Source organism: Dioscorea cayenensis, chromosome 7, assembly GCF_009730915.1.
Source record: "Dioscorea cayenensis subsp. rotundata cultivar TDr96_F1 chromosome 7, TDr96_F1_v2_PseudoChromosome.rev07_lg8_w22 25.fasta, whole genome shotgun sequence".
In the NCBI taxonomy this organism is placed as follows: Eukaryota; Viridiplantae; Streptophyta; class Magnoliopsida; order Dioscoreales; family Dioscoreaceae; genus Dioscorea; species Dioscorea cayenensis.
The window spans coordinates 2,177,755-2,193,115 of NC_052477.1; the positions used below are offsets into that span (position 1 = coordinate 2,177,755).

A 15,361-nucleotide genomic window follows, 5' to 3' on the forward strand; every position below is an offset into this window, starting at 1 on the left:
GAGTTTTATATTTTTATAGAGTTTTGAGTATCTCATTTAAGATTAATTTAAAACTAATGATTTTTATTATACTAATGGATAGTAGTTCTTAGGATACTGATAGATCAAAAACTCAGGGAATAGTTTATTTGTATTTTATATAAATCTTAAAATAAAAACATAAATTTATCAGTGTACTTTCCTCATAAAATTTATAAGGCTTTTATTTTTTATATTGTTGAAGGTATTGATGGGTCATAGACTAGAAAGAAGTTTATTTGTATTTTATAAAAATTTAAAAATAAGAACATACTTCTTATAAAATTTATAAGGGTTTTTACTTTGTATATCCACATAAAAGTTTTAATTTTTTAGATATCTCTAATAAAATTAGTTTTTTTATGCATTTATAAAATTGATATATTTGAAATAGCAACTAAAAACCTCAAGAACTTATGTTTATTTATTTTTTTAGTATTCTTTAAATACAAAAAATTGTAAATTTTATATCTTAAAATCTTGATTCTGTACTTTTTGAATTTTTTTTTATTATTTTATTATTTGGTTATTTTATAATATTAGTAGTGTGACACCTACGTTTTTAAGATCAATAGATATTTAAAAAATAATATTTTAATGGGTAGATGTAAGCTTAGACTCTTAGGCATACAAGAAAATTAGAATTTTTCCAAATATAAAAAATATAAACATTCTTTTATGGACATATTTACAAAAAAACAATTAAAAACAATTTAGGATTTTCCAGGGGGATAAACACAAAATGGTAACAATTTCTAGGGTTTTCTATTTGTTCTTCTCTCCAATTCTAGGGTTTTCTCTCAAAGCGAGAGAGCGAGAGAGATCGATGAGGGTGGTGGGATTGACGGGAGGGATAGCATCAGGGAAGAGCACCATCTCGAATTTCTTCAAATCCGAAGGCATTCCCGTCGTCGATGCAGACATCGTCGCCAGAGTATTTCTCCAATTCATCCTCTTTCTTTTTCCCCTTTTGATGAATCCTCAAGTCGTTGATTGTTTTCGGTTTCAATTCAAAGCGTAAAGATTTTAATTTTCTCATTGATTTCTTTATTACTTGGATTTTTTATGTGTTCTTTGTATAGATGATCTTGTCTTGATTTAGATTTTTATCGTCATTTTGGGTTCAGTTGACTTTTCAATAGAATTTAGATGGTGAGTATTTGAATTCAGTATATGAGAGGCTCAACAGGAGCTCAATTGAATTCAATCCATTTTTCCTTTTGTGTTTTTGTTTTTGTTTTTAACTCTATGATCAAGAAGAACAGAACAGAGCTTAATTTAAGAGTGAATTAGTGGTTCAACATAAGCACAATTGAATTCAATCTAGGGCTCCGATTTTTGTGTGTGTAAAACATGATGAGCGCTTGATTTCATTGTGTATTAGGGGCTTCGATAGAAGCGCAATTGAATTCAACTAAAGATATATTATCGTGTAATAGTAGGGACTCAATAGAATTCCAATTGAATTCAACTCTTTCTCTTTCTCTCTCTCTATATATTATATATATATATATATATTAAACATGATGAGCGCTTGATCTCATTGTGTATAAGGGGCTCAATAGAAGAGCAATGGAATTCAACTTTATATATATATTATTGTGTAGTAGTAGGGAATCAATAGAAGTGCAATTGAATTTAGCTCTGTATATATATTAAACATGATGAGCGCTTGATCTCATTGTGTTATCTCATTGTGTGCTAGGGGCTCAATAGAAGCGTAATTGAATTCAACTAAATCTTATATATATATATCATTGTGTAGTAGTGGGGACTTGATAGAAGTGCAATTGAATTGCACTTCGTATATATATATATATGTTAAACATGATGAGCGCTTGACCTTGTTGTGTATTAGGGGCTCAATAGAAGTGCAATGGAATTCAACTAAAGTTTATATATCTCTCTCTATATATATATTTTATTGTGTATTAGGGACACAATGGAAGTGCAATTGAATTCAATTAAAGTCTCCATTTTTTTCTCTCTGTAGTTAATGCTTAGTCTTTCGAATTCAGAGTAAATTGGAGGCTTAACTGTTAAAAAGAGAAACATAATTGATTTCAATTCAAGCTCTCATTTTTTTTTAAAATATAGACTGTTAAGATGAGAAGTGATTACTTTCTGTGTATTAGAGGCTTAACAGAAACATAATTGAATTCGATTCAATTTTCCTTTGTCGGAAAATTGAAGTTCCAAATCATCATTGGTTACTAAATCATCGTACCTCAAGTGTTTGATGCATATAATGTATCATGATTTCCTTTGCTTGCAAAACTTATAGATGAGTAATCCACCCTTTTTATCAAGCTTGTTTCTTATTTTCCTGAAATGCAAGGTTTAATATGGATGCATTGCACTTATTATTATTGATTATATTTAGTCTCCAAATTTATTGGTAGCTATTGAACCTTTTGGCAGAATGTGTTAAGAAAAGGAACTGGTGGGTGGAAAAAGGTTGTAGCAGCTTTTGGTGATAGTATTTTACTGGAGAATGGAGAAGTTGATCGAGCTCTTCTCGGACAAATAGTCTTTGCCGATCCAGAAAAACGGCAACTGCTAAACCGGTATTTCTTTTTGTAATTGCATCATATTGCATGTCAAAAGGCCAAACTCATGTGAACTATATTCATATATCTAGTAAGGGCATCTTTACTGGTTATACTATCTTAGAGCTTGATGTTTATGTCACCTCACCAATCCATTAAACTTATCTATTAAATTATCTTACATAATAGTTGTATCATAATATGGAAAACTATAATTATTTCCTTCAATTTTTTTAACTATTTACATTATATATATTTTTTTATTATAAATATATTTATTTTTAATAAAATATTAAATTTTATTAATAAAATAATATATTAAAAAAAATTGTAAGCCATGCACTTATGAACATTTTATCATTTTCCATGGTACAGGACTGGTATTTTTCAATTGGTTCTTTATGTTATTTTTTATCTAGAACAATTTTATTAATCCTTGGTTGTGTGAAATAAGGGGAAAATTGAGAGTTAGAAAATGAACCTATTTCTGTTGTATTTTGTTGATCAACATGAAAACATCTTGTAATGATTGCAAATGAACTAACCCCTTTAGTCCCACATCGGCTATGAGATAGACTCCTTGTGTGCATATAAGTGGTGAGCATCCTTCACCACTAGGCCGGTCTTTTGGTGACACGCTCTCATCACCACTTGTGTGCATAACAATGGTGCTTTTCGTTGAGAGTCGATGTAGGGGACGCGACTCGTCGGGTTTGGTCGGGTCGCGGCCGCGCGAGGGTTCGATCGGGGAGGGTTCGACCGAGTCGGGTCGACTGCGGCCCAGGGGTGTCGAGTGAAGTGCCACTGGTGAGATCTTGTTGGTCGAGGCGCCAGATTAATCGGGTACGAGGGCGTCGATGTCTTGATCGGTGGGGTAATGTAATGATTGCAGAATGAACTAGCCCTTTAGTCCCACATCGGCTATGAGATGGACTTCTTGTGTGCATATAAGTGGTGAGCATCCTTCACCACTAGGCCGGTCTTTTGGTGACACGCTCTCCTCACCACTTGTGTGCATAACAATGCAACGTAGAATTCACACAAGGAGTCCATCTCATAGCCGATGTGGGACTAAAGAGGGTTAGTTCATTTGCAATTATTACATTACCCCACCGATCAAGACACTGATGCCCTCGTCGATCCGGTTAACTGAGCGCCGACCAACAAGATTTCGTCCAGTGCCCCAACGCTGCACTTAGCTGGCCCTGGTCGAGAACCCTCCCCGCCGCGACCGATCAAACTCGATGAGTCGTGCCCCACATCGACTCTCAACGCACGCATTGATCTATGCGCACAGTGGTGAGGAGAGCGTGTCGCAAAAGACCGGCCTAGTGGTGAAGGATGCTCACCACTTATATGCACACAAGGAGTCCATCTCATAGCTGATGTGGGACTAAAGGGGTTAGTTCATTTACAATCATTACACATCTATCATAATTTTTGGGGTCGTTTGTAGGAATTAGAAAAGTCACTTTTTTCTGTATTTGGTTGTTGACTTGCCATTCAATAAATAAAACTTAGCCCCAAAAACATGTGATAACGATAAAAAAAACTTGTTGATTTTAGACATTTGGGAAAAAAAAAATTGGAGAAAAAATTTTGTGAGTTTAGATAATTTTGTGAATTTTGAGAATATTTAAAATTTTACATATTTGGTAGAAGAAAGAAAGAATGAAAAATTTGGAAATTATTTGAAAAATTCATAGTTTGGGAGAATGGAGGAGTATTTTTATTCATAACAGGGTAGAAAATGTAAAGACGAAGAAGTGGAGAGAATGTGGGTTTTATTTGAGAATGTGAATGTATTTATAGAGATAAAAAAATATTTAAAATAAAAAAGCTAACTGTTGGATGGATACAACGGTTTAAACATTTGAATTAAAAAAAAAAAATTAATAAGAACAAACCTCATTAACATTTGAATTAAAAAAAAAAATATTTTTTTAATTTAAAAGTATGTAGTGGGTCTTAGATACTAAACGGTTGGTGGTCACTAAACACTTAATAGTCACTTTTTTAATGGAATGAGAAAATTGTGGCCACTAAGCGCTCATGGCCATCAACTATTCAATCTGTAAGACTACCACATTCTATTAAATTAAAAAAATATATTTTTTTAATTCAAATGTTAATGTGGTTCACTCTTTTGAATCAGGGGCTGTTTGGTTATCTGTAAGTGAAATTACAGTGTAAGTAAAAATGCTGCATTTCTATTTACATCACTGCTGTTTGGTTTGCTATAACTGAAAATGTTGCATTACTTTTAATTTGTTTGTTTTGATGTAAGTTAGAAGATATGGTCACCATGTAAGTATAGGGGGTAAGATTATCCCCAATATACTGTATTATTATTAATTATTTAATGCATTTTAAAAAAATAATTTAAACTAAAATAATTAATTTAATTTAATTTAATTTTTAAACTAATTAAATGATTTAATAAAGTATTTATTACATTTAAAAATAATAATCAGAAACTCAAATAACTAAGTCAAATAATAATAAGAAACTTTAATTAAACACTAACTCTAAATAATTAATTTAGTTCTCCCCATCCACTCTTAACACTAATGTAAATTAATTAATTAATTAATTTAATAATAATTTTATTAAATTAAAAATATATAAAATTCTTTAATTTTATATAAAAAATATTTTTTTAATTAAAATTAAATACAAATTGGTATATTTTAAATAAAAATAAATAAATTTAATAAAATATAAATAAGTATAAGTTTAATTATACTAACAATTGATTATATGTAAGTTTTCATTTTCTTTTAATGCATAAATTGGAGAGTGAAGAATGGTGATTTTAATTTACGAAATGTTTTCTCTGCATTTCAACTTACAACAAAATTTGCTGTAAGTTGAAATGCATGAAAAGATACATAAATCAGAAAACTGCATTTACACGTAAAAGCGATTTCACAAATGAAACCAAACATGTTCTAACGGCATTACATTCTACTTTCTACTACATAGTGCAGGTAACCAAACAACCCCTTAATGTTTTTTTTTTAATTCAAATGTTTGAACTGTTGTATCCATCCAAGGGTTGTATTTTAAATTTTGTCATCTCCATAACACAATTATATTCTCAAACAAAACTTATATTTTTTTCTATTTCTTCATCTTTAAATTTTCTACTCTATTATGAATACAAACAGTTCTCCATCTTCTCAAACTCTGAATTTTTCAAATAATTTTACAAATTCTCAAAAAATTTTGATTTTCTTTCTTTTGACCAAATATGCGAAATTTTTAATATCCTCAAAATTAACAAAATTATCTAAACTCACAAAATTTTCCCCATGTTTATCCAAATGTTTAAAATCAATCAAGTTTTCATTGATTATGCCATGTTTTTGAGACTGGGTTTTTTTTAATCCGAGCATATGGCAAGTCAACAACCAAATGCAGAAATAAGTGACTTTTCAATTCTTGCTAATGACCCCAAAATTTTTTATGGATGTTTTTATGCTGATCAACAAAATACAACATAAATATGTTCATTTTTCTAACATCCAATTTCCTCTTTATTTCATACAGCTAGCGATTGATAAGATTGTTCTAGATAAAAAACAACATGAAGAACCAATTAAAAAAGCCAAATCATGGACCATGGAAGATGATAAAATGCTTATAGGTCTCATATTATGATATAATTGTTATGGGTGATAGTGTAATAAATTGATGAAGTAGTATGAGCATCTAAGATACTGTAACCCCTAAGAATGATTGGTTCTTTTCACCACTATCTTGATTCTTTGGAGAACTTTTGCATTTAAATGTGAAAGCATTAGTCATGATTGCCGTTCCTGAAATTTTTTTTTCTTTGTAGCTTCTTGACTTTAGACCTTATGCAGGTTACTAGCCCCATATATCTCATCAGGCATTCTATGGGAAGTTGTAAAACTTTGGTTGAAGGGTTCTCAAGTAATCATTCTCGACATTCCACTCTTATTTGAAGCTAAATTGGACCGGTTTACAAAGCCTATCATCGTCGTATGGGTTGACCCAAATACTCAGCTCCAACGACTCATGACGAGAGATGGAATACCCGAAGATCAGGCAAAAAATCGGATTAACGCTCAGATGGCTCTTCATCTTAAGAGGACTAAAGCGAATATTATAATTGATAACTCTGGATCTCTGGATGAAACAAGGGCACAGTTTGAACAGGTACTGAAAGAGGTGACCAGTCCATTGAAATGGACGGAATTTATCGTCTCTAGAAACGGTGTTGTTTCGGTTATTGTATCTGCTGCTGTTGGTGTTTTGGCAGTACAGAAACATTTTTCTCGGTTATAAGTATTATGATCAGAATGATCTAATCTAAATTCTCTGGATGGTCAGAGTTATTCTGGTTTGAAGCCACTCTGCAATGTTGTAACTTTGTTCATCTTCTTTCTTACTGTTTTTGTTTTGTAATTTATAGTCAGTTTATTATTTGTATTATATTTCTTAATCCTAGATATTTGGCTTTTAAGGCCACACGTATTGATGCTCTTTTGATATTATTGATCTGAAGAGTAAGAGAAGGTTTTTGTTGTTAACTAATTTTTAAGTTTTCTTTATGATCCATGCCCCTGGCAAGTTCTTTTGAACTAAGAATATTATTAGATAAATCAGATAAGTATCGAATCACTAGTTTAGTTATCAAATGTTTTTTTAAAAAAATAAAAACAAAGATGTACACGTGATTTTTGCTGCGTGATTTAGACATATACGCAATAGAATCATGCGCGCATAATCATTGCTCACACTTCTAAAAAAATATAATATATTCTGTCTATCCATAAATTATTTAGTTGTTGGTAGTTATCAAAGATTTTTATACCAATATAATTTTAGGAGTGTGGAAGTAGGATCATTAGAAATTAACGAGAAAGATGAGAGTATTAGTTTTTTTTAATCTAAGCATTGAACTAAAGAGAAATTTTGCTATCATCAAACTTTAATTTAACTCGTACTAATTAAAATTAAATATTTTAAATTAAAAATACATTTTTTTAAACTAATAACAGATGTTTGACTAATATGAACCATTTTTTAAAAAAATTAATTATTAAATACACAGTTGAATTAACTAATGAGATATTCCCTGGGCGTTAAACATTAGCAAGCACAAAGATGTAAAAGCAACCCTAAACATTTCTCATAATCTTGAGCAGCTGTGTCTATTACGAATTAAAAAAACATACAAAGGTATGACAAATGAAACATTGCAAAATTGGACATGCTGTTGACATATTAAAGAGTGCTTATAAAAACCTTACCAGCAGAAATGCAACCTATGCAACTCAATCATAAATAAGCCTGCAAATGCGAAAACCAGTTGAATCGGCAGCTTCGCTGAAAATAATATCTGGGAAAGTTCAAAGGTTGCTTTTATGATCAGAATAAAGACAATTAAGTGACTTAAACACTTAGCACTAAGATAGTTCAGTAGGACAAAGAATTGGACAAGCATATATATATATATATATATATTTAGTGTGTGTGTGTGTGTGTGTGTTCATTGTCCTACTTGAGCAACATGCAACATTTCTCATATAGAAAGAAAGCCTATTTACCAAGAGACTACAAGATGAAAAGTTCACCAAATTAATTAAAAAATGAGAAAGACTAAACATAAAGAAGGAAAAGAAATCAACCACAATTTAAATGTTAAAGGCCAAAACGTTTTCTGATACACTAAGCACAGAATCATAATAATCTGGACTAGGATTTATAGCAAAAGTGCAAGCAAACAAGACAATATGTAGAACGTCACACATTTTGAAGCTTAAAGATATATATACAAATACAACACCCAATTCAATGTACTAGTGTACTAGTGTGTGACTCCATAAGTTCGAGATTTTGCTAAACAATGGCAATCCTCTTCTAAACTGTGAAACACGAACAACTTTTATTTGCCACACTGATAAGAGATGCACTTTATATATATTCCCCAGAAAAAATGCATTTATGACATTCTCAAAGTCTCCAAAAATAATTTATCTTTATTATGCTAAGCATCATGCATGAAGGAAATTTTCTAATCTTCCATACTACAAGCCCATATAAATACTTAAGGCAGCAGCCAAACATGCCCTAAAGGTGCTTAAATGCATACATCCCTTATATAATTCGCAGTTGAAAAAATGTCTGTATAAAACACCAAATCTCACAACATTGCTCCTATCATCATTCACAATTGAATGAAAAATGTGGATTTAAAATTGCATGATGCCATTTTTACAAGGTATAGATGTAATAACATTGATTCCACACTATCATAAAATTTCTGCAGATAATTATGTGCAGGAACCTAACCCAACATATCCCTTGCAAAATTTTCAGCTGTATATCTTCATAAAACCTGAAAACTTTGCAAATTATTCACACCATCATCTAACTACTGAATAAACATACAGATTAACAAAACATAAGGGGAAAAAAAAACTTTTTGATCAAGAATTTCACATAATGCTATTTCTGCGGATAATTATGTGCAGAAACCTAACCCAACATATCCCTTGCAAAATATTCAGCTGTATATCTTCATAAAACCTGAAAACTTAGCGAATTATTCATACCATCATCTAACTACTGAATAAACATACAGATTAACAAAACATACAGTGAAAAAAAAACTTTTTGATCAAGATTCAAGAATTTCACATAGTGCTATTTCTGCAGATAATTATGTGCATAAACCTAACCCAACATATCCCTTGCAAAATTTTCAGCTGTATAGCTTCATAAAATCTGGAAACTTATCGAATTATTCATACCATCATCTAACTAATGAATAAACATACAGATTAACAAAACAAAAGGGGAAAAAAAACTTTTTGATCAAGAATTTCACATAGTGCTATTTCTACAGGAAAAATCCAATGAAGTTCAGAACAAAGACTAAAAATTAATAATAATAAAAAAAATCAGTAAAATTAAGATTAAATGTATGAGTTCAGAGCAAAGGCTGAAAATTAATCAAAGAAAATTCAGTGAAATTAAGAAGAAGAATGTGAATTCATACCCTAAATCCATTGATTGTGGAAATTCAGATATCATCAGACATCCTGAGATACTCCCCAATGTCAGACTGATGATTGACAACAATAGATTTCACTTCTGCTTTCCTGCAATCCTGCGCTGACCTTGCAGCAACTCCCAAACCCTAGCGGCAAATCAGACATGGAGAAGACAACGACGCCATCGCCAGCCTTGGTGTTCTCAGTTATCCTCCCAAGCCCGCCCTTGAGAACAGGATTCCCGAAGAGAAAAGACTGCTCGGAGGTGGGCTTCAGCCAGACCTTGTGACGAGCATGGGCGGCGAGGAGATCCAGGGACTGGACGGTGAGGCGGAAGCTGCCGCCTTTGGTGAATTTGCCGATGCAAGTGCCGATGGATGCGAGGCGGTCACGGGAGATGTTGGTGGCGCGGCGGACGAGAGATTCACTGACATAGAAGACGCGGTTCTTGTGGAGGCGAAAACAGTAGCGGCCGCCGCCGTCTTCGGGGCCCTCGGTGGCGGGGCGTTCCACGATGTGCTTGAGGTTTGGTCCGGTGAATTTGAAGAGCTTCTCGAACACCGCCGTCGTCTCCTTCTCGTCCAGTGGCCTCATCGTCTCCGATTCCTCTCTCGAGCTCTCAATGGAGCTTCAATGGCGATTAGGGTTTTGGGGGAGGAGACGAGGGTTTTGTTCTCGTTTTTTTGGAAAAATGGGCTTTTATATGGGCCAGGGTTGGAGAATAAGGCGATCCAGCCCAAAAGAATCGGTGGTTTTTTTAAAAAAAAACCCCTTGAAATTGTTATATTTGAGAGAGAAAACCCTTGTGATAACTTATTAATGCATTTTAATTTTTTTTTTCTTTGGAATTTTGATTGATTTTGTATTTTAACTAATTACCACTTACTAGGAATAGGATGATTATTAATGCCATTGAAATCATAGATAGTTTCAGATGTTTATTTATTTTTACATTTAATCATAAAATTGTATATAAAAATCCCAATAGTCTAAGGTATACATATGTAAATTTGTAATTCAAGATTTCAATGATGTATATTTGTTAAATAGTTATTTATTTATTTGCATGTATGTCTCTTCAAATATCAATCATAGATTCATACATACGCCTAATAAAATTTAAAGTGTTTGTATACTTTTAACATTAAGAACAATTTTCTTTTATGCATATACCCCTCAACCCAAGAACACTTGGCCAGTAAAATAAAAAAAATTAATTTTTTAAATAAAGTGTATGTAATAAAAAAAAATTATAATATTTAAAATACTCCTAGATGAAGGTGTTACTGTACCATATTTATTAATTCATTTTATCAACTATTGAGTATTGACAGGGAGAAAGGTATATATATACACACACACATACAATGTAGTTATAAATTTCAAGTTTTATCAGGGGTATACATGCAATGACCAGTGCTTATAAGGGCATACACACAAAATTCCCTACCATATATATAACCCTAAACATTTTTATGCAAATTTCACTGCTACAACCTTATAAAATCACCATTCATTCAACTCTATGGTTTCCCTATTACTTGCATATGCAAGAAACATTCACATGCTTGGACAAGCACCACCAAAAATGTCGAACAAAAAACAGAATTAAAGCATATTTAGCACAAAATAGAACAGATAAATTGCAATTTTGATCTGATTAAAAGTTGTCTGTACACATAAATTTAGGTTTAGGGTAGACCTGATTAATATATATATACACTAGGAGACATCATATTTGCTAGACCTAAAAATTGTTTTTTGACGTGTCAGAAATGTGCACAAGAGGCGAGTTAATCCCTCAACATACACCTGTGCTCTCACACTGCATGGTGCGAGGTTTTGAACTTGTCTTGGATAAACACCTTATGCGAGAAAATCCGTGCCAATAGAGCAAGAGGTTGGCAAGACCTAAAAACTCTAGGTCAACATTTTTGCATGGTTCTGAACAAAAGATTTCCAAAACAGAAATCAAGATGAATTAGAGATAATTAATACTCATCTCCAGATCCCTAATGGTTTTCCTCTGTTTTTAGGTAAAAGTGACATTCCAACTGCTTCATCTCACCACCAGCCACGGGGTCGAACTCACATCGGTAAAAGCTGCAAAAACCAGTTGAATCCACAATGTAAGAAATTCAAGTAAGGTACCAAGAAATAATATGTAATTTTTGTGTTTTGGAGGAGATAGTGTGTAGAAAAACTTGGATATTTTCTTTCACTTTGTTCATTTAATTGGAAGGAGTTCAGATTGGATAAATGCAACATGCATTGCTATTAAATGACATTATTGGATAAAAGAACAAAGACTTGGCATGTGATGACTAGGGTTGTATTTGTATACCTTCCATTCATACCCAAAATAACAATAGTATTTTTTTGGTGACCAAAAGCTACTTTGTAGAGAGAACCTTCAGGCAATCTGAACTGTGCTAATGACCATTCTGAATGAAAATATTTCGGCAATACTCCTGCAGGAAAGAACAGAAAGGCAACAGAGTCAAATCCATATTAAACCAATTCACGAGAAATATACAGTATCATTTTAAATGTGGTGTAGATGAAATGTGAACAAAATTATTCCAATAAGGGCCTACCAAACACCTAATGACCAAAAAAATAAATGCAAAACTCCCATTCTACCAACAGCATGGTTGATTGGATGGAGGCATTCTGAGTTTAGAAGACAGTTATGCTTTCATACTCTCCACAACCATATTGCAACATTTTCTCCTTATTTACTCTCCTCTTGAACAAACTAGTAGACAGGAGGAAAGTCAGCTTTATTTGAGTACATATTCAAGCACATATTTCCTACAAATACTCAAACAGACCAAAGGCCTGTGATATTAATACTATCTTCGCTCATCTTCTTGCAAGTCAGCACCATTCATGAATTAACAGATGCGAAAATGCTCCATGATTTGCACTAATAATAACAATTTCATGATAATAATTATGTTAGTAATCTTTTACCAATTCAATCCCTGGGTAAGGTTAGTTTTGAACTCATTCCAATTCTGCATATTCAACGATTCTTACCTTTTAATAGAGAGGGAAATGAATAAAAAGCTGAAGCATTTGGTTCTGTTGAAGAAGGAGGTGCTTCAGATTCTGTTGATCCTGGATTAACCTTCAGCCTGAATACATGGACGGTTCCCTTGTCACTTGAGACCGCCAACCACTCCCTATCAGCAGAAAATGTGAGGCTGTATATTTCTGCTCTATCAGCACCTCTTCTTAGCTAAATAAACAAAGTCAACAGTCACATTGTTTAGCACCGCCTTTCAAGAATACATAAAATCAAGAAATTGTTATGCTATAATATTGCAGCATTAAACAACAACAGACGCAATAATATTATGGCAAAAAGAAAACTACTTAAAGAACATACACAAGTATACAAACAAAGAATTATGCCAAATTCATTGAATTAGATATTCAGTATGATTGTATCATTGAAGAGATACAAATGGCAAGAGTGCACAAGTCATGAATAATCCAAGGCAAAACATGGAAAAAAAAAGCATGTTGTTACTGCTAACACACTTCCATGTGTTTGAATTAATGAAAGTCACAAAATTTATTAACAAACTATCTCTTACATCCAATTTCTCTTCTTTGGATAAATGAGCAATTAATCCAAAACACTGGTGCAACAGCAATAACCCTAGAATACTTAGATGGATGATCTTTTTCAGAAGATCAGTCATTAGTTACCATAATCAAATGTACAGAGATAATATTTCTTCAACAACATGCTATGCTTTTTGCTCATGTCCTGTTAATAAGAGCCAAATCTTGAGCCATATTTGTTACTCCAGTGCAACACAATACAACAAGAGCAGGGTAACTAGCTATGTCACATTTGTTTCAATGAAACTAATCTTTCAAAAAACCATCGCACTCAATATAGCAACCAAAACAAGCCCAACACAAGAGTCCCCCTCCCTCCTAATTTCAAATGATTTTTGCAAGAATGGTTATAATAGCTGACTATGCCCTTTTAATGGTCAATTACACCCCTTTATTCCTTTCGACTTTATTGGTAGGGCTTACTGCCTCTATGAAGCCAAAGTAGAAAATTAAATATAGTTACACACATAAACCTCCCCAAAACTTGCTCTCTCTCAATCAAGAGCTAGTCACTCCTTTATTTAGCTTTGAATTTCAATTAATTCATTAAGTTGATTTTGCTGTAAAAGGCGAAGTGTGTTTCAATCAATAGAAGCATGATCGAATTAATTGTTCACTTCATATATTCAAAAGGAAATTCAATAAGAATTGTTCTCCAAGTTCCTTTAATATCATTATTACCATCCATAATTATGCACTAACATTAGATTTCTATCATGAACGATTAACCTAAACTCTAAAAAATAAACCTGAAACATGAATTTCACAAAAGTTCAAAAGATGGAATTTCCAAAAACTATTTCCTAACTCTCCCCCAACATCATCATCATCCAAAATTATGTATGAAAACCAAAATCTCTATAATGATGTTTTAGCCTGAACCATGAATATCAAATTGATAACAACTCAAAAGATGAGATTTCAATAAAAAACAACTTTTCCAATTATCCTCAAACATCATTATCATCCACAATTATCTAAAAGGAAAGCTTACCCTAAACCCATAACCATGTACCGTGAACATCAATTAAATTTCTATCATGAAGGTTTACCCCAAAACCATAACCATCAACCATTAACATCAAAGTCACAATAATTATCTTCATAAAAATTCAACAAAAACTATTTTCCAATTTCCCCTCAATATCATTATCATCCAAAATTATGCAAAAACCCTAAACCCCTGACTAAACATCAGTCAAAAAAATTCAAAAAAATTTCATGAAAGATTCAACTACCTCTTGTAGCAGCGATCCATCAGCAGTGCTGAACACCCGGACGAGTGTTCCCTTGGAGCTCGCCGTCGCAACAAGTTCCCCGTCCAGCGACAAAGCAAGACAAGCAATGCTTGAATCGTGTGCGGCAATAAACCTGGACCAACGCGACGACCCAAAGTGATCCACCCTGAGCTGCCCCTTCTGCGCGCTAGGGCACACCAGCACCAGCGATCCCTGCTGCTGAGACACCTCACAAAGCCCCTTCGGGTTGGGCAAGGTCACAATCTCCTTCACTAGTTTCAAATTCGCAAAATCATAGACAATAACCTTCTGATGGCACACGACGATGATGTTTTCACGGCGCAGCCGCACAGCGCGAAGCTCAGAACGGAAACCAAGCTCGCCGATGAACCTCGACAATTGGTTGTCCCAGATCATGATCTTCGACGGCGGGCAGTGCGGGCTATCGCCGCCGCCGACAAGGGCAAAGATGTTGGATTGGAAGAGCATCTCGACAATCCCGATCCCGCCTGCGTTTCCATTGAATTCTTGCCGGAATTTCTCAACAAAGGGGTCACAGCTGTAGATCCGAAAGCCATGATCGGTGCCAGCAGCGAAGCAGCTATCATCCTGATTGAAGGAGAGGTGGAGAAGCTTCGGCAAGCTAGGGTTTTGGGTTGGGACGTCGGCGTGGAAGGGCTCTTCACGGTGGTCTTCAGGGAGAGGATTGGGATTAGGGTTTAGATCGGAGGTGCCGGAGACGGCCGCCATTGACGAGTGAAGACGAGGGCAAAAGCTTTGAGGTTTATTATGGGAATTTTATGTAATAAATAATGATTAACTTTAAGATTTACACTTTGCACTTAAACCCCTGTGTTATATATTTATTATTGTCTTATAACTTCTTTTATAT

At 33.4% G+C, this 15,361-nt stretch overlaps 3 protein-coding genes across 3 annotated transcripts; 1 reads left to right on the plus strand and 2 right to left on the minus strand.

The window, feature by feature from the left end:
* The first annotated feature begins 812 nt into the window (after nucleotides 1-812).
* LOC120264432 (dephospho-CoA kinase) lies at nucleotides 813-7,090 on the plus strand. Its single transcript, XM_039272247.1, has 3 exons — nucleotides 813-952; nucleotides 2,440-2,585; nucleotides 6,437-7,090. Exons 1-3 carry the CDS (start codon nucleotides 845-847, stop codon nucleotides 6,879-6,881), a joined length of 699 nt encoding a protein of 232 aa, XP_039128181.1. The 5' UTR covers nucleotides 813-844; the 3' UTR covers nucleotides 6,882-7,090.
* Nucleotides 7,091-7,795: 705 nt separating this feature from the next.
* Nucleotides 7,796-10,258, minus strand: LOC120264408 (60S ribosome subunit biogenesis protein NIP7 homolog). The gene is made up of 2 exons (XM_039272220.1): nucleotides 9,601-10,258; nucleotides 7,796-7,938 (listed from the first exon to the last, which is right to left on the minus strand). The coding sequence occupies exon 1, from the start codon at nucleotides 10,187-10,189 to the stop codon at nucleotides 9,662-9,664; it is 528 nt and encodes a 175-aa protein (XP_039128154.1). The 5' UTR covers nucleotides 10,190-10,258; the 3' UTR covers nucleotides 7,796-7,938; nucleotides 9,601-9,661.
* A 969-nt stretch (nucleotides 10,259-11,227) lies between these two features.
* LOC120265945 (autophagy-related protein 18a-like) lies at nucleotides 11,228-15,258 on the minus strand. The gene is made up of 4 exons (XM_039273894.1): nucleotides 14,470-15,258; nucleotides 12,638-12,839; nucleotides 11,940-12,066; nucleotides 11,228-11,698 (listed from the first exon to the last, which is right to left on the minus strand). The coding sequence occupies exons 1-4, from the start codon at nucleotides 15,217-15,219 to the stop codon at nucleotides 11,608-11,610; spliced, it is 1,170 nt and encodes a 389-aa protein (XP_039129828.1). The 5' UTR covers nucleotides 15,220-15,258; the 3' UTR covers nucleotides 11,228-11,607.
* Between the last annotated feature and the right edge of the window lie 103 nt (nucleotides 15,259-15,361).